The sequence below is a fragment of the Oryctolagus cuniculus genome, chromosome 1, assembly GCF_051225735.1.
Source record: "Oryctolagus cuniculus isolate XC-2025 breed Fujian yellow rabbit chromosome 1, ASM5122573v1, whole genome shotgun sequence".
In the NCBI taxonomy this organism is placed as follows: Eukaryota; Metazoa; Chordata; class Mammalia; order Lagomorpha; family Leporidae; genus Oryctolagus; species Oryctolagus cuniculus.
Genome location: NC_142867.1, coordinates 198,436,890 through 198,456,006, shown reverse-complemented (window position 1 = coordinate 198,456,006; position 19,117 = coordinate 198,436,890). Strand labels below are relative to the sequence as shown.

At 42.0% G+C, this 19,117-nt stretch overlaps 1 protein-coding gene across 19 annotated transcripts in view; it reads right to left on the bottom strand.

The window, feature by feature from the left end:
* UNC13B (unc-13 homolog B) overlaps window positions 1-19,117 on the bottom strand; it is a 267,751-nt gene that overhangs the window by 92,537 nt on the left and 156,097 nt on the right. For all 19 annotated transcript variants that reach the window (XM_089300153.1, XM_089300158.1, XM_089300170.1 and 16 more), the window contains one exon: window positions 14,994-15,228. In XM_089300153.1, coding sequence (XP_089156279.1) covers window positions 14,994-15,228 — 235 coding nt within the window. The remainder of the gene's footprint in view (window positions 1-14,993; window positions 15,229-19,117) is intronic.

Sequence of the window (19,117 nt, the reverse complement as noted above, 5' to 3'; positions counted from 1 at the left end):
TTAGAGAATTCTGTTTGTTGGCTCTGAGATGGTATCTTTTGCAAATTCTTATATTTTGATCGCTTGTGTTGACTGCAGTATCTATCAGTTTTTGAAAGGTTCCTAATTGCTTTTACCTCTGCTTCCTTCAAGTTCATGTTACTATTTTCTAGAAAGTCTTGTGATATTTTCCCTTCCATTTCCTCATATATATCTTCTTGTTCTTCATAGTCAACATCAGAGAAAGCTGTAACAATCCTAATCTTGTCATTTTTAGCCTGTGTGCTTTGTCTGATGTAAGGGGATAAAATTGGAGGAACAGTAAGGTAAAGAAAAAAAAAGGAGAGATAGGAAAAAGGGAGAAACAAGTTATAAGATGTAGCACAAATTTAACAAGGAAACTAGAAGAGTAAAATTGCCAATTTGATAAAAATAATTCAGACTAAAAAATTTGAAAAGGAAATCCACAGGTTCTTAATATTATATCAATGTAGTCAAATAAGTTTCTCTACACCATAAAAAGAACAGCTGAAAATAACAATTTTTAAATACTTCATTTGCTACCATTTGTCATAGGTAAGTTTATTTTCTAAGTAACAAACAAAAAAACTTAACATCAATATCTACAATGTATTTGCAATGTCAAAGTTTAGAATTGGTGAATATACCATGAAAATATATCAAGGGTAAATTTGCTGATGAATTTGATTCTCAAAAGAAGCTAAGCTGATAATGTGCTGAAAGTTATATCTGAAATTATATGGCCAAGAATATAAACATATCTCTTAAAAAGCAAATATAGAAATATTACAAAAATAATCAAAAGTCTAATCTTGTCACATCAGCAAAAATCACAAATTATTTAAAGTATTGTAATTTGTTGTTTGTTAGATCTAAGACTATACACCCTGAGGATCACAATGAAATGAAAATGTTTCCATATACAGATTACAACAGCAGAAATTACATGCCCAAGAAAGCTGACCTTTCTTTCAGTTAGGTTAGACACTGCCTGCTTCCTGTGTGATGAGGTGGGAGAACAGAGAAGCCCCAGACTAGGAGCATGTCAGCTCAGGGTGTTCCTTTATAGATCTAACATCCAATAAAATTTATTTAGGAAATAGAAACTAGATTAAAGTGAATCATTAAAACTTTTCTAAGGTGAAACTGATATTTGTGTGACCCCTCTTCACACTAGAAACACTTGAGCTATATAATATTTAATATAAAGTCCAACTCTGTTGTTAAACCTTAAATCCTATTAAAAATATTGTTATTTTGGACTCAAATGAACAAAAAGCACATTTGGTTGAGTGAATAAATCCTATTTAACATATCGTTTTATATGCAGTTTCTTTTTTTTTCTTTTTTTTTTTTTGACAGGCAGAGTGGATAGTGAGAGAGAAAGAGAGAGAGAGACAGAGAGAAAGGTCTTCCTTTTGCCATTGGTTCACCCTCCAATGGCCGCCACGGCTGGAGTGCTGCGGCCAGTGTACCGCGCTGATCCAATGGCAGGAGCCAGGTACTTATCTTGGTCTCCCAAGGGGTGCAGGGCCCAAGCTCTTGGGCCATCCTCCACTGCCTTCCCAGGCTACAGCAGAGAGCTGGCCTGGAAGAGGGGCAACCAGGAAAGAATCCGGCGCCCCAACCAGGACTAGAACCCGGTGTGCCGGCACCGCTAGGTGGAGGATTAGCCTATTGAGCTGCGGTGCCGGCCTATATGCAGTTTCATTAGTCCCCAGTATTCTCCAATAATCCAAACTAAACTGAACTCTAGCCTCAGAGAAGTCTTCAGATTTCCAACTTAAATTTAAAAAAATCCAATGCAATGATCTATTTTAAAATTTCTATAATTGGGATTTGCATCGCAAAGTAGCAGGTGAAGTGCCGCCTGTGATGCTGGCATCCCATGTGGGTGCCAGTTCATGTCCCTCCTGTTCCACTTCTGATCCATCTCTCTGTTAATGGCCTGGGAAAATCAGCAGAGAATGGCCCAAGTGTTTGGGTCCTTGCACCCATGTGGGAGAGCTGGATGAAACCTCTGGCTTCCTTGTGACCCAGCGCTGGCCACTGCAGCCATCTTGGGAGTGAATCAGTAAACAGGAGATTTCTGTCTCTTTCCCTCTCTCTCTGTAACTCTGACTTCTAAAATAAATAAATAAGTAAATAAATATTTAAAAAAAAACACTATGATTACTGGAAAGTACTTAAAAATACACTGTGGGGGCCGGTGTCATGGCACAGTAGGTTAATCCTCTACCTGCAGCGGTGGCATCTCATATGGGTGCCAGTTCTAGTCCTGGCTGCTCCTCTTCCAATCCAGCTCTCTGCTGTGGCCTGGTAAAGCAGTAGAGGATGGCCCAAGTGTTTGGGCCCCTGCACCCACATGGGATTCCAGGAAGAAGCACCTGGCTCCTGGCTTCGGATCGGCACAGCTCTGGCTGTTGCGGCCACTTGGGGAGTGAACCAACAGAAGGAAGACCTTTCTCTGTCTCTGCCTCTCACTGTCTGTAACTCTACCTCTCAAATAAATAAATAAAATCTTTAAACACACACACACACACACACACACACACACACACACACACTGGGGCCAGCACCACGACTTAGTGGGTAAAGCCATGCCTATGGTGCTAGCATCCCATATGGACACAAGTTTGAGTCCTGGCTGCTCCACTTCCAGTCAGACTCTCTGTTATGGCCTGGGAAAGCAGTACAAGATGGTCCAAGTGCTTGGGCCCTGCACCCTCTCAGGAGACCCAGAAGAAGCCCCAGGCTCCCTTCGGATTGGCACAGCTCTGGCCGGTATAGCCATCTGGGGAGTGAACCAGTAGACCAAAGACTTCTCTCTCTGCCTCCGTCTCTCTGTAACTCTGCCTTTCAAATAAATAAGTCTTCAACAACAACAAAACACACACTAGGGGGCTGTCACCATGGTGTAGCGAGTTAAGCCTCTGTTTACAGTGCCAGCATCCCACATGGGCATCAGTTTGAGTCCCAGTTGCTCCATTTCTGATCCAGCTCCCTTCTAATGTGCTTGGGAAAGCAGCAGAAGATGGCCCAAGTCCTCGGGCCCCCGTACCCACATGGGAGACCCAGTAAAAGCTTTTGGCTGCTGGATTCAGCCTGGCCCAGTCTGGGGCATTGCAGCCATTTGGGGAGTGAGCCAGCAAATGGGAGACTTCTCTCTCTCTCTCCACCTCTGCCTCTGTCTCCCTCTCTGTAACTCTGCCTTTCAAACAAATAAATAAATCTTAAAAAACAAAACAAACACATACTTGGAAGTTCCCTCAAGGACTCTAAACTTCCTAGCCAAAAAACTGTATAACTTAAGGCCACAGGCTACTTCCATGAATTCAGCATTTACAGTAACAGAAAAGTATAAAAATCAATGTCCTTTTTTTTTATTTTCTTATTTTTTATTTTTTTTTATTTTTGGACAGGCAGAGTGGATAGAGAGACAGAGAAAAAGGTCTTCCTTTTCCGTTAGTTCACTCCTAATGGCCACCGTGGCCGGCGCGCTGTGACCGGCGCACCACACTGATCCAAAGCCAGGAACCAGGTGCTTCTCCTGGTCTCCCATGCAGGTACAGGGCCCAAAGACGTGGGCCATCCTCCACTGCACTCCTGTGCCACAGCAGAGAGCTGGACTGGAAGAGGAGCAACCGGGACAGAATCCGGCGCCCCAATGGAGACTAGAACCCAGGGTGCTGGAGCTGCAGGAGGAGGATTAGCCAAGTGAGCCGCGGCACCGGCCCAGTGTCCTTTCAAAGGAGCGATCACTGCAAAGTACTAAGTTAAAATATCTATAATAGAGTCTACTTAAAAACCATTTTAGGGGCTGGCAATAGGACACAGAGGGTTAAGCCACTTCCAATCCCTGCATCCTATACCAGAGAGTTCCAGTTTGAGTCCTGGCTATTCCACTTCCAATCTATCTTCTTGCTAATGCACCTGGGAAGGCAGAGGAAGACGGCTTGAGTACATGAACCCCTGCTACCTGTTTGGGAGAACTGGATGGAGTTCCTGGATCCTGATTTTGGGGCAGGGCCCAAACCCAGCTGCTATAGCCATTTGGAGAGATGGAATTTCTCTCTTTCTCTCCCTCTCTCAGTTTTTCTATCTTTAGCATTAATATAAATAAACCTTTTTTAAGAAATAATTTTGGGGACCAGTGCTGTGGCACAGTGGGCCATATGGGTGCCGGTTTTAGTCCCAGCTGCTCCTCTTCTGATCCGGCTCTCTGCTATAGCCTGGGAAAGCAGTAGAAGATGGCCCTTGGACCCCTGTACCCGCATGGGAGACCTAGAAGAAGCTTCTGGCTCCTGGCTTCAGATCAGTGCAGCTCCAGCCACTGCAGCCATCTGGGGAGTGAACCACCGGATGGAAGACCTCTCTATGTGTCTCTACCTCTCTCTGTAACTCTGTCTTTCAAATGAATAAAATAAATCTAAAAGAAAGAATCTTGGATCCTGCCTGCATTGTGGCATAGCAGGCTAAAGCCACCTGAGATGCCCACATCCATATGGGTGCTGGTTCAAGTCCCAGCTACTCCACTTCTGATCTAGCTCCCTGCTAATTCACCTGGGAAGGCAGCAGAAGATGGCCCAAGTGCTTGGGCCCCTGCACCCATGTGGAGAGCTGGAGGAAGCTCCTGGTTCTTGACTTACACCTGGCCCAATCTCAGCCATTGGGGCCATTTTGGGAGTGAACAAGCAGATGGAAGATCTCTCTCTCTGTAACTAGTTTATTTGAAAAGTAAACAAGTACATCTTTAACAAAAAAAAAAGCATTCCAATTTTTCTCCTGCTTACAAAGATTACTTACTTTTAAATCTCATTTTACATATTGATACAGTAAAGTTTAATTTACAGAATAATTAAAAATTTGGGAAAAAATTTGCAAGTTAAAACACAGCTCTAATGTTCTTCTGAGTGTTATTTTTACTACAGTAGAATATAAGAAATTGCTAAAATGATTATAAGGTCAATTACAGTGTGTCCAAATGGAGAGCATACAGTGGATGTGCCAGGATTACTGCTTGCCTGCATATCAAATGCTAAGCACACAGGATATGGAGGGCCAAAAGAACTAGGGTGGCTTGTTTGTTTGCTTTTGCTATTATGTTTTTTTCTTAAAGTAGGACAATATAACCAATTAAAACCAAATGCATAAAAAATGCAAGAATTAATTAGTAAACCCACAAGGAGCAGTCACCAACTTCAGTAGGATTCTTTCTAGAATCAGAATATGAAAAATGAGAATTCTATGCAATGGTTGAAAAAGTTGTTTTGCAAGTATTCTCACAGACAATAGTAAACTGGGACAGAATGTTATCTAGCAGGCAGATAGCCTTCTGAGGCTCAGGACAAAATCTCATCAGTGTTTGGTGAGGTGAGCAAAAAATGGTATCATCCTATGGTCTGATGAATTTTAGAAATTAAAAGTATGATCTAAACTGGAATGGTTTGCAAAACCTATCCTCCAACTAATGAAATAATTGATCCAGGCAAGAATTAATAAATACTAAAATCACTGAGTAAAAGGTAACTGAGGCAACAGGATATTGATACAATCTCAAGTTAATCACCCCAGAAGTGATTAATTACCAAACAGGAAAAAAATACCTTTGCATTGCAGAAATATGACATACATGGGATCCCAAATCCCATTAAACTGGTGCTAAAAATGCCATCTTAAGTGTTAAAGTAACCATATTAAATGTTAAAGTGATCATATAGATAGGATTAAGTGTTAAAGGGATCATATAAAAAAGATGAAATGTCTGGTAATAATAATAGATAGAAGTAAAAAGGAGACAATGTTCCAACATGGGAAGCAGTCCACACAGCTGACTCATAGAATGACAATCACTTTTAATAGCACTCTGACCTCAGAATCAGCCCTTAAGGCATTTTGGTCTGGCTGAAAAGCCCATGAGAGCATTTCAGGCATGGAAAACCAAGACTGTGGTAAAAAAAAAAAAATGTCCTACATGAAGGATCTATGTAAGAAAGACCCTAGTGGAAAGAAGTGGCCATCAAAGAAGGATGTATTTTTCTCTGTAGAGAGGAGTGAACTTCCATTTTGTTTATGGCCTGTCTAAATATTGACGGAGATTGTGGATTCAAAAGACTTCCATAGCCTTGTCAGCTCTTGTCAAGAGCCTCGGGTGATCACTGACATAATACATAAGAGTGCTAATTGTTGGGGCTGGCACTGTGGCGCAGTGGGTTAAAGCCCTGGGCTGAAGCGCTAGCATTCCACATGGGTGCTGGTTCTAGTCCCAGCTGCTCCTTTTTTGATCCAGCTTTCTGCTATGGCATGGGAAAAAGTAGAAGATGGCCCAAAATGCTTGGGCCCCTGTACCCGCATGGGAGACCAGGAGGAAACTCCTGGCTCCTGGCTTTGGATTGGTGCAGCTCCAGCTGTTGTGTCCACCTGGGGAGTGAACTAGCAGATGGAAGACCTCTTTCTCTGTCTCTACCTTTCTCTGTAACTCTGTCTTTCAAATAAATAAAAATTTCAAAATAAAATAAATCTTTTTTTAAAAAAAGAGTGCTAATTGTTAAATTAACAAAAGAAGTCACTGTGCACTTATTTACCATGCAGGACTTCTGTCCTCAATGAATTATGACAATTAACTGTAAAACTTGGTTTCAGGTTTTTTTTTTTTTTTTTTGCACATGTGTGTGCAAACTGTTGAAATCTTTACTTAGTATAGAGTTAGTCTTCTGCGTATAAAGTTAATAAAAAATGAATCTTAATGGAGAATGAGACTGGGAATGGGAGAGGGAGAAGTTGGTGGGTGACAGGGCAGGTACGGTGGGAAGAATCACTATATTCCTAAAGTTCTACTTATGAGTTTTGAACTCATTAAATAAAAGGTTTCTTGAGGGGGGGGCGGGGAAGAAGTCACAGAAAAAAAATCCTTTCTCAAAAACTAATCAGTGCTTATGTCAAGTTATTTAGCACCTCCAAAACAAACCACCTGGTTATATATGGCAAGAGACAAATCGGCCTGCATCTAGTTTTTATCTTGGATACCACTTTCATCATCACTGACTTAGGTGAAAATTTGTGCTGAAATTCTACAAACATTTTGCTGATTTTTTAAAAAATTTTTTATTTTATTTTATTTTTGACAGGCAGAATGGACAGTGAGAGAGAGACAGACAGACAGAAAGGTCTTCCTTTTCCGTTGGTCCACCCCCTAATGGCCACTGCAGCAGGTGCACCACGCTGATCTGAAGCCAGGAGCCAGGTGCTTCTCCTGGTCTCCCGTGCGAGTGCAGGGTCCAAAGACTTGGGCCATCCTCCACTGCACTCCTGGGCCACAGCAGAGAGCTGGCCTGGAAGAGGAGCAACCGGGATAGAATCCTGCGCCCTGACCGGGACTAGAACCCGGTGTGCTGGCGCTGCAGGCGGAGGATTAGCCAAGTGAGCCGCAGGGCCGGCCTTTTTGCTGATTTTGATACCTGCTTTTAGTTTTGTTTTATGAAAACGATAAATTTCAGATAATAAAATTTCAGCATTGGGAAAAAAAAATTTTGGAGAGTGCTGCTTTGAGAATGATAAATATCCTGTTTGTGTGAAAATGGTCTTTCTTTAAAAATTTTACCATCCATTCATGCCTGTATCCATTATCATATTCATGTTTATATACTATATTTCTTATTTCTTTTTTTTTTTTTTTTTTTGCCAGGCAGAGTTAGACAGTGAGAGAGAGACACAGAGAGAGTTATAGACAGAGAGAGAGAGAGAGAGAGAGAGAGAGAGACAGAAAGGTCTTCCTTCTGTTGGTTCACCCCCCAAATAGCCACTACAGCCAGCGTGCTGTGCCGATCACGAAGCCAGGAGCCTTATTTCTATTGCAATTTTTCCTGAAGACTGTGGATACTGGCATTCTGTAGTTAAAAAACATTCTCACCTCAAAGTGTAACGTTGTTCTAAATTTACTTTTAGTCCATACCATTGAATTTTTTTCTCTATCACTTGGATTTTTTTAATTTCAGTGTTAAAATTTATTACAACAAAAATCTTGTCAAATGTCAAAACAAATCTCTAAAAAAAGAAATATGGCATATACCAGATTTCTTGAATTAAACATTACCAATAAGACAAAGTATATGCTTTTGGAGGGAATGCACTGAGAAAGAATATACTGTGAAGGAAATATCTATGTAGTGTTTTTACCAAAAATGTTTAACTTGATTCTAAACATGAAGAAACAATCACAAAAACAAATAAATGAGAACATTCTCAATATAACTGGCCCAGGCTCTTCCAAAAATGTGTCTTGGGACTAGAATTATAGTGTTAGCCAATAAAGTCACCATCCTATTTGGGTGCTGGTTCATGCCCATGCTGATCCACTTCAGATCCAGTTCCCCTCAACATCCTGAGGAAAGCCACAGAAGATGGCCCAAGTATTTGGGCCACTGCCACCCACATGGGAGACCAGATGAAATTCTTGGCTTTGGCCTGGCCTAGCACTGGCCATTGCAGCCATCTGGGAGTGAACCAGAGAATGGAAGATCTCTCTCTCTCTCTCTCTCTCAAACTCAGACTTTCAACATAAAAGAAATACATCTTTTTTAAAAAAAGAGAGTGACTTCTGGGGCCGGCCCTGTCACACAGTAGGTTAATCCTCTGCCTGGGGCACCGGCATCCCATATGGGCACTGGTTGTAGTCCTGGCTGCCCCTCTTCTATTTTATTTTTTATTTTTATTTTTTTGACAGGCAGAGTGGACAGTGAGAGAGAGACAGACAGAGAGAAAGGTCCTCCTTTGCCATTGGTTCACCCTCCAATGGCTGCTGCGGCCGGCGCACTGCGACCAGCGCACCGCACTGATCCGAAGGCAGGAGCCAGGTGCTTATCCTGGTCTCCCATGGGGTGCAGGGCCCAAGGACTGGGCCATCCTCCACCGCACTCCTGGACCACAGCAGAGAGCTGGCCTGGAAGAGGGGCAACTGGGACAGAATCTGGTACCCCGACCAGGACTAGAACCCAGTGTGCCGGTGCCACAAGGTGGAGGATTAGCCTATTGAGCTGTGGCGCCGGCCTGCCCCTCTTCTAATCCAGCTCTCTGCTATGGCCTGGGAAAGCAGTAGAAGATGGCCCAAGTGCTTGGGCCCCTGCACCCATGTGGAGAGCTGGAGGAAGCTCCTGGTTCTTGACTTACACCTGGCCCAATCTCAGCCATTGGGGCCATTTTGGGAGTGAACAAGCAGATGGAAGATCTCTCTCTCTGTAACTAGTTTATTTGAAAAGTAAACAAGTACATCTTTAACAAAAAAAAAAGCATTCCAATTTTTCTCCTGCTTACAAAGATTACTTACTTTTAAATCTCATTTTACATATTGATACAGTAAAGTTTAATTTACAGAATAATTAAAAATTTGGGAAAAAATTTGCAAGTTAAAACACAGCTCTAATGTTCTTCTGAGTGTTATTTTTACTACAGTAGAATATAAGAAATTGCTAAAATGATTATAAGGTCAATTACAGTGTGTCCAAATGGAGAGCATACAGTGGATGTGCCAGGATTACTGCTTGCCTGCATATCAAATGCTAAGCACACAGGATATGGAGGGCCAAAAGAACTAGGGTGGCTTGTTTGTTTGCTTTTGCTATTATGTTTTTTTCTTAAAGTAGGACAATATAACCAATTAAAACCAAATGCATAAAAAATGCAAGAATTAATTAGTAAACCCACAAGGAGCAGTCACCAACTTCAGTAGGATTCTTTCTAGAATCAGAATATGAAAAATGAGAATTCTATGCAATGGTTGAAAAAGTTGTTTTGCAAGTATTCTCACAGACAATAGTAAACTGGGACAGAATGTTATCTAGCAGGCAGATAGCCTTCTGAGGCTCAGGACAAAATCTCATCAGTGTTTGGTGAGGTGAGCAAAAAATGGTATCATCCTATGGTCTGATGAATTTTAGAAATTAAAAGTATGATCTAAACTGGAATGGTTTGCAAAACCTATCCTCCAACTAATGAAATAATTGATCCAGGCAAGAATTAATAAATACTAAAATCACTGAGTAAAAGGTAACTGAGGCAACAGGATATTGATACAATCTCAAGTTAATCACCCCAGAAGTGATTAATTACCAAACAGGAAAAAAATACCTTTGCATTGCAGAAATATGACATACATGGGATCCCAAATCCCATTAAACTGGTGCTAAAAATGCCATCTTAAGTGTTAAAGTAACCATATTAAATGTTAAAGTGATCATATAGATAGGATTAAGTGTTAAAGGGATCATATAAAAAAGATGAAATGTCTGGTAATAATAATAGATAGAAGTAAAAAGGAGACAATGTTCCAACATGGGAAGCAGTCCACACAGCTGACTCATAGAATGACAATCACTTTTAATAGCACTCTGACCTCAGAATCAGCCCTTAAGGCATTTTGGTCTGGCTGAAAAGCCCATGAGAGCATTTCAGGCATGGAAAACCAAGACTGTGGTAAAAAAAAAAAAATGTCCTACATGAAGGATCTATGTAAGAAAGACCCTAGTGGAAAGAAGTGGCCATCAAAGAAGGATGTATTTTTCTCTGTAGAGAGGAGTGAACTTCCATTTTGTTTATGGCCTGTCTAAATATTGACGGAGATTGTGGATTCAAAAGACTTCCATAGCCTTGTCAGCTCTTGTCAAGAGCCTCGGGTGATCACTGACATAATACATAAGAGTGCTAATTGTTGGGGCTGGCACTGTGGCGCAGTGGGTTAAAGCCCTGGGCTGAAGCGCTAGCATTCCACATGGGTGCTGGTTCTAGTCCCAGCTGCTCCTTTTTTGATCCAGCTTTCTGCTATGGCATGGGAAAAAGTAGAAGATGGCCCAAAATGCTTGGGCCCCTGTACCCGCATGGGAGACCAGGAGGAAACTCCTGGCTCCTGGCTTTGGATTGGTGCAGCTCCAGCTGTTGTGTCCACCTGGGGAGTGAACTAGCAGATGGAAGACCTCTTTCTCTGTCTCTACCTTTCTCTGTAACTCTGTCTTTCAAATAAATAAAAATTTCAAAATAAAATAAATCTTTTTTTAAAAAAAGAGTGCTAATTGTTAAATTAACAAAAGAAGTCACTGTGCACTTATTTACCATGCAGGACTTCTGTCCTCAATGAATTATGACAATTAACTGTAAAACTTGGTTTCAGGTTTTTTTTTTTTTTTTTTGCACATGTGTGTGCAAACTGTTGAAATCTTTACTTAGTATAGAGTTAGTCTTCTGCGTATAAAGTTAATAAAAAATGAATCTTAATGGAGAATGAGACTGGGAATGGGAGAGGGAGAAGTTGGTGGGTGACAGGGCAGGTACGGTGGGAAGAATCACTATATTCCTAAAGTTCTACTTATGAGTTTTGAACTCATTAAATAAAAGGTTTCTTGAGGGGGGGGCGGGGAAGAAGTCACAGAAAAAAAATCCTTTCTCAAAAACTAATCAGTGCTTATGTCAAGTTATTTAGCACCTCCAAAACAAACCACCTGGTTATATATGGCAAGAGACAAATCGGCCTGCATCTAGTTTTTATCTTGGATACCACTTTCATCATCACTGACTTAGGTGAAAATTTGTGCTGAAATTCTACAAACATTTTGCTGATTTTTTAAAAAATTTTTTATTTTATTTTATTTTTGACAGGCAGAATGGACAGTGAGAGAGAGACAGACAGACAGAAAGGTCTTCCTTTTCCGTTGGTCCACCCCCTAATGGCCACTGCAGCAGGTGCACCACGCTGATCTGAAGCCAGGAGCCAGGTGCTTCTCCTGGTCTCCCGTGCGAGTGCAGGGTCCAAAGACTTGGGCCATCCTCCACTGCACTCCTGGGCCACAGCAGAGAGCTGGCCTGGAAGAGGAGCAACCGGGATAGAATCCTGCGCCCTGACCGGGACTAGAACCCGGTGTGCTGGCGCTGCAGGCGGAGGATTAGCCAAGTGAGCCGCAGGGCCGGCCTTTTTGCTGATTTTGATACCTGCTTTTAGTTTTGTTTTATGAAAACGATAAATTTCAGATAATAAAATTTCAGCATTGGGAAAAAAAAATTTTGGAGAGTGCTGCTTTGAGAATGATAAATATCCTGTTTGTGTGAAAATGGTCTTTCTTTAAAAATTTTACCATCCATTCATGCCTGTATCCATTATCATATTCATGTTTATATACTATATTTCTTTTTTTTTTTTTTTTTTGCCAGGCAGAGTTAGACAGTGAGAGAGAGACACAGAGAGAGTTATAGACAGAGAGAGAGAGAGAGAGAGAGAGAGAGAGACAGAAAGGTCTTCCTTCTGTTGGTTCACCCCCCAAATAGCCACTACAGCCAGCGTGCTGTGCCGATCACGAAGCCAGGAGCCTTATTTCTATTGCAATTTTTCCTGAAGACTGTGGATACTGGCATTCTGTAGTTAAAAAACATTCTCACCTCAAAGTGTAACGTTGTTCTAAATTTACTTTTAGTCCATACCATTGAATTTTTTTCTCTATCACTTGGATTTTTTTAATTTCAGTGTTAAAATTTATTACAACAAAAATCTTGTCAAATGTCAAAACAAATCTCTAAAAAAAGAAATATGGCATATACCAGATTTCTTGAATTAAACATTACCAATAAGACAAAGTATATGCTTTTGGAGGGAATGCACTGAGAAAGAATATACTGTGAAGGAAATATCTATGTAGTGTTTTTACCAAAAATGTTTAACTTGATTCTAAACATGAAGAAACAATCACAAAAACAAATAAATGAGAACATTCTCAATATAACTGGCCCAGGCTCTTCCAAAAATGTGTCTTGGGACTAGAATTATAGTGTTAGCCAATAAAGTCACCATCCTATTTGGGTGCTGGTTCATGCCCATGCTGATCCACTTCAGATCCAGTTCCCCTCAACATCCTGAGGAAAGCCACAGAAGATGGCCCAAGTATTTGGGCCACTGCCACCCACATGGGAGACCAGATGAAATTCTTGGCTTTGGCCTGGCCTAGCACTGGCCATTGCAGCCATCTGGGAGTGAACCAGAGAATGGAAGATCTCTCTCTCTCTCTCTCTCTCAAACTCAGACTTTCAACATAAAAGAAATACATCTTTTTTAAAAAAAGAGAGTGACTTCTGGGGCCGGCCCTGTCACACAGTAGGTTAATCCTCTGCCTGGGGCACCGGCATCCCATATGGGCACTGGTTGTAGTCCTGGCTGCCCCTCTTCTATTTTATTTTTTATTTTTATTTTTTTGACAGGCAGAGTGGACAGTGAGAGAGAGACAGACAGAGAGAAAGGTCCTCCTTTGCCATTGGTTCACCCTCCAATGGCTGCTGCGGCCGGCGCACTGCGACCAGCGCACCGCACTGATCCGAAGGCAGGAGCCAGGTGCTTATCCTGGTCTCCCATGGGGTGCAGGGCCCAAGGACTGGGCCATCCTCCACCGCACTCCTGGACCACAGCAGAGAGCTGGCCTGGAAGAGGGGCAACTGGGACAGAATCTGGTACCCCGACCAGGACTAGAACCCAGTGTGCCGGTGCCACAAGGTGGAGGATTAGCCTATTGAGCTGTGGCGCCGGCCTGCCCCTCTTCTAATCCAGCTCTCTGCTATGGCCTGGGAAAGCAGTAGAAGATGGCCCAAGTGCTTGGGCCCCTGCACCCGCATAGGAGACTGGGAAGAAGCACCTGGCTCCTGGCTTTGGATTGGCACATCTCAGGCCGTTGTGGCCATCTGGGGAGTGAACCAACAAAAGGAAGATGTTTCTCTGTCTCTGCCTCTCACTGTCTGTAACTCTACCTCTCAAATAAATAAAATCTTAAAAAAAAAATAAAGAGAGAGAGATAGAGAGAGAGAGAGGCTTTAAAAAAAAATGTCTCTTAAAAGACCAGAAAAAAGTCAGGGAATTTTGATAAATTAAAGGGGACTAAAGAAATAAGAGAGTCAAATGCCATGACTCGATTGGATCCAAATCAAAAATGAAAAAAAAATTTACAGAACGTTGTTGGGACAATTGGACAAATTTAAATATGGTCTGTATATTAGATCATATCATTGTATCATTAAATTTCTTGAGTGTGATCATTGTATTGAGGTCACATAACAGAAAAGCCTTTTTTTTTTTTTTTGAGAATTTATGTGCTGAATATGATGGCTAAAACTTACTTTTAAGTAGTTCCTCCCCCAAAAATGTGTATGTGAATAAATATTAGGGAAAATGAAGTAAAATAAATGTGGCAAAATGTTACAACCGGTAACACGAATGAGTGTTCACTATCTTATTTCTGCAACTTTTAAGTTTGAAATTTTTTTGAAAAGTATTGAAGGATGAAGGAAGCACATATTTTACATATTTGCTTTTATATTCATAAATACATGACAGCCATCTACAGAGGGATATATAAGAAATAAACAGTGGAAAGAAAACTAAGAGACAGGAGTGGGTGGGGCAAGACAATAGGTGTGGGTGGGAAATCTTTTCCTATATGTAGTACTGTACATTAACCTTGTTTTAATCATATAAATGTATAAATGTTTTACATATTTAAGAAATTAATAAAATTAAATTAAAACAAATTTCCAGCAAAAGTACTAAATTTGCTATAGTAAGATCATAGTGATTTTCAAGTTCTTAGGGAAATATTTAGGTAAAAAAGGTTATCCAAGTATTTCACATCTGTATTTTCTTTTTTTTAAAACCTTGGGGAAGGGTGTATCAAAGTTACTGAGCCAAGCCAGAGAGCCAGGAAGGCTTTTTTTCAGCTATCCACCCCAGGTGGGCATGACTCCACCAATTCAGAATCACTGATTTAAAGAGTAGTATTCCTGATAGAAATGTATAAATATGGACGTATGGAAGAAAAAAAACAGGCTGAGAATCAGTGTAAAACGACAATAGCTTGGCCTATCAGACGGCTACACCTCTACTACCACCTCTAGTTAAGCCACCCAAATCCTTCTTGTCAGATGCAACAGGGGACCTGGATAGAAGAGAGAAAAAGTGCTTTGTTCCCAGTACCCACCTGAGGGCCCGCCGCTCCGGATAATCGAGGTCATAACTTTGCATAGAGTCATTACAAGAGTCCCGGGAGCCACCCTGAAGCAGCTGCTGCTGTGGCAGTCGCAGCGGCACAGAGAACTGGTGCACAGAAGCGTTGGGCTGGCAAGTTGTATGGTAAGGAGGTGGGATGCTATTGCTGGTCTCACTTCGATAGTCACTGTCTCGGTCATCGACGGCGCTATCAGGGTCTTCAAAAGCTGTGAAATAAACACACTCAATCAAAGCACTCCAGCTTTATTTAATCTTCTCAAATTTTTTGCTTCTATTTTAGGTAGTCATAAGCTCAGTTGGACCTTGAAAACAAGAGCAAGCTGGCCTGTACATGAGCCCAGTGACCTCAAAACAACACACAGAACTGTCTCAAAACCCACAAGACACTCTCCTTATCAAATGAGATGTGACACTTGGTTTCATGTTAGTGCTGATTCTTAAAGGAGCTCCAAGTTGCATCTTCTTGATGCAGAATTCTCTAGAAGTCTCCCTGTCTAGCAAAATTAAAATCTACCTTTAAATTTCACAAATAGTTTTTGGTTCTCTACTATTATCAAAAGGGGAATGATAACATATCTAACGTACCTTAGAAAAAAGAAATTTTTGTGTAAAGTCGGCTTGGTGTTTTCAGACTTTAAAATACATGGACTGAACCAAATAAGCAATTCCAGAATGAGAAGCTGGCCCTGGAAATCAGGAAACTCAAAGCCAAGACTTAGAAGTCGAGCCAAAGATTCCGGGTACAGCTAAGAACAACAGCAGTCTTAACAATCTTGCTGCAACAATGTTTTGTGTGTGTGTGTTTTTGTTTTGTCTTGTTTTTAACATTTTCTTCAAACACTTATACCCCAGGCTTAGAAGTTCCATTCACAGCATGGGCTCAAAGAGGAAAACACAGGCACTGTAGATGAGACCTTGCTGACAGTACAGCCAGGTTTATTTAACAGCAATAATTACAGTTTCACGGATTTATTTCTGCTTTTCAGAATAGCATCTGATCAGCTACATGTTTTCCTTAATGTTAGCTAAAATGATAATAGTTACAAATCATCACTGGGCTTTGCAGACTGTTTAACAGAGGAGCCTGATCTGACCCAGTACCTCTATGTGTTTAATCAGCAAAGCCTCACATGTCCTTTCTTGTGAAGTTCCTATATGGCTCACAGTGAGGAAAGGACACAAGAACCTTCCCAAAAGGGAGATACTCTTAGCAGAGAATGGGCTCCTCATATTAGTAATCTGAAAATATAATTTTGCTAACAACTTAGGCAGTGTAAGCCTCCTGAGAGATTAGCTTTTACAACTGCTCAGGAGGGAGATAAGGACCTGTATTCACCCAGTGGAAATTGGAAAAGAGTTAATAAACCCATGTTAAACAATCTAAACAGAATCAATAAAACTTGTGGACAAATGGAAGGGGCTAGGGAAATGTTAGACAGCCTGGTAGATAATTCCACCAAGTGAGACAGGAGGCCAAAATAGGGGTTTTACAAACCAGGAAGAAAGCTGAGCTTTGAATACCAGGTAAGATTTGTGGGTAAAGTTGAGGAGCAGGGGCAAGATGATCTTATAGCCTTTCCCGTTTGAATTCACAGCAGTAAGGTGAGCCTAAGGATGGGGATAAGCAGGAGAGCTTATGAGATTTTGTCACTGGAGTTTATGATAACATAACAAAAGTAGCAATGAGATGTGAAGTAGAATCAGCATGGGAAAGAGGCTAACCTTCAAACGGTAACAATGATTAAGAACACTTGCCAATTAAACCAAGTCCTACAGTCCTTTGAACAGGACAGAAGCAACAAAAAAACAAAAGCAAACAATAAGAATGCAAAGCATTTGAGTTACAAACCATTCTGATGACCGATGACAAAATAGGAAAAAGAGCTTTTAGAGGCACTATTTTATCCCTTGATGCATTCATTGTTCTGAAAACTAGAAAAAAGGGATCAAGAGACAAGCACTGTGTCATTCAGGCTTAATTCTTTCTGAACCTACAGAAGGAGCAAGTCTGAAGATGTCAGTGCTGGAGTATTCACACTCATGCATACAGATGAGGGGGCAGAGGCAACAAAGGACCAAAGGCAGGAGGCTACTTAAACTGATGGGAAAAAACCCCTGGCAGCGTAAGTATTAGCACACAATCCAGAGAACCAACAATGAGCCTCCAGAAAGGTACAGCAATGGACATTCTTGTTGATTATGAGGCCAGAAAGGGTATCTCAGCCAGCATGAGTTAAAAACCGTGATCCAAAGCCAGGAACTGCCTAATGTGGACCCTTTCTCACTGCATCTGATTTATTATTACAAAATAATGCTGTGTTTTTTGGTTTTGGTTTTTGCTAAGACAAGGGAATGAATATTTTATAACTTTCCTAAAGGCTAACAATTTTTAAAGATTTATTTATTTATTTGAAAGTCAGAGCTACACAGAGACAGAAGGAGAGGCAGAGAGAGAGGTCTTCCATCTGCTGGTTCACTCCCCAACTGGCCGCAACAGCCGGAGCTGCGCTGATCCGAAGTCAGAAGCCAGGAGCTTCTTCCAGGTCTCCCATACGAGTGCAGGGGCACAAGGACTTTGGCCATCCTGTACTGCTTTCCCAGGCATAGTAGAGAGCTGGATTGGAAGTGGAGCAGCCAGGACACAAACCCGTGCTCAAATGGGATCCCAGCACTTCAGGCGGCGGCTTTACCTACTACGCCACAGTGCAGGTATGCCCTAAGGCTAACAATTTTTTTTTTAATTTTTTATTTATTTATTTTTTTTTGACAGGCAGAGTGGACAGTGAGAGAGAGAGAGACAGAGAGAAAGGTCTTCCTTTGCTGTTGGTTCACCCTCCAATGGCCGCCGCGGCCGGCGCGCTGCGGCCGGCGCACCGCGCTGATCCGAAGGCAGGAGCCAGGAGCCAGGTGCTTTTCCTGGTCTCCCATGGGGTGCAGGGCCCAAGCACCTGGGCCATCCTCCACTGCACTCCCTGGCCACAGCAGAGGGCTGGCCTGGAAGAGGGGCAACAGGGACAGAATCCGGCACCCCGACCGGGACTAGAACCCGGTGTGCTGGCGCCGCTAGGCAGAGGATTAGCCTAGTGAGCCGCGGCGCCGGCCTGAGGCTAACAATTTTTAAAACTTTTTTATTTATTTGAAAAGCAAAGACACAGACTGAATTTCCATTCACTTGGTTTACTCCCCCGAATGCCCACAAGAGCCAGGGCTGAGCCAGGCTGAAGCCAGGAACACAATCCAGATCTCCCACATGAGTGGCAAAGACCCAAGTAGGTGAACCATTACGTACTGCTTCCTGGTGTGCACCCCAACAGAAAGCTGGAATAAGAAGCATAGCTGGGACTTTAACCCAGGGATTCAATATGGGATATGGGTGTCCTAAGCAGCAGCTTAACTGCTGAGTCAAATGTTCAACCCAATATTTTTATACTGAAAAAATAAAGAGCAAATATTAAGAGACAAAGTGAGGTGGGCATTATGGCACAGTGGGTTAAGCCACTACTTGGATGCCTGCATCCCATATCAGAGTGCCTGGTATGAGTCCCAGCTACTGTGCTTCCAACCTAGCTTTCTGCTAATGCATCCTGGGAAATAGCAGATGACAGATCAAGTGCTTGAGCTCCTTGTGAAAGACCCAGATGGAATTCCTGGCTCCTGGCTTTGGCAGGGTCCTGACCTGGTTATTACAGATATTTTGGGAGTAAACCAGATGATGGTTTATTCTTCGTCCATGTCACTCTGCTTTTTATTTATTTTTATTTATTTGAAAGGCATTTACTTTTAAAATAGATGAAAAATAAATGTTTTCTTAAAGAAAAAAAAGCATCTGGGGCTGGCGCTGTGGCCTAGCAGATAAAGCCAATGCCTGCAGCACCGGCATCCCATATGGGCACCAGTTCGAGTCCCGGCTGCTCCACTTCCAATCCATCTCTCTGCTATGGCCTAGGAAAACAGTAGTAGATGGCCCAAGTCCTTGGACCCCTGCACCCATGTGGGAGACCCAGAAGAAGCTCCTGACTCCTGGCTTTGGATCGGTGGGGTTCTGGCTGTTGTGGCCATCTGGGGAGTGAACCAGCAGATAGAAGACCTCTCTCT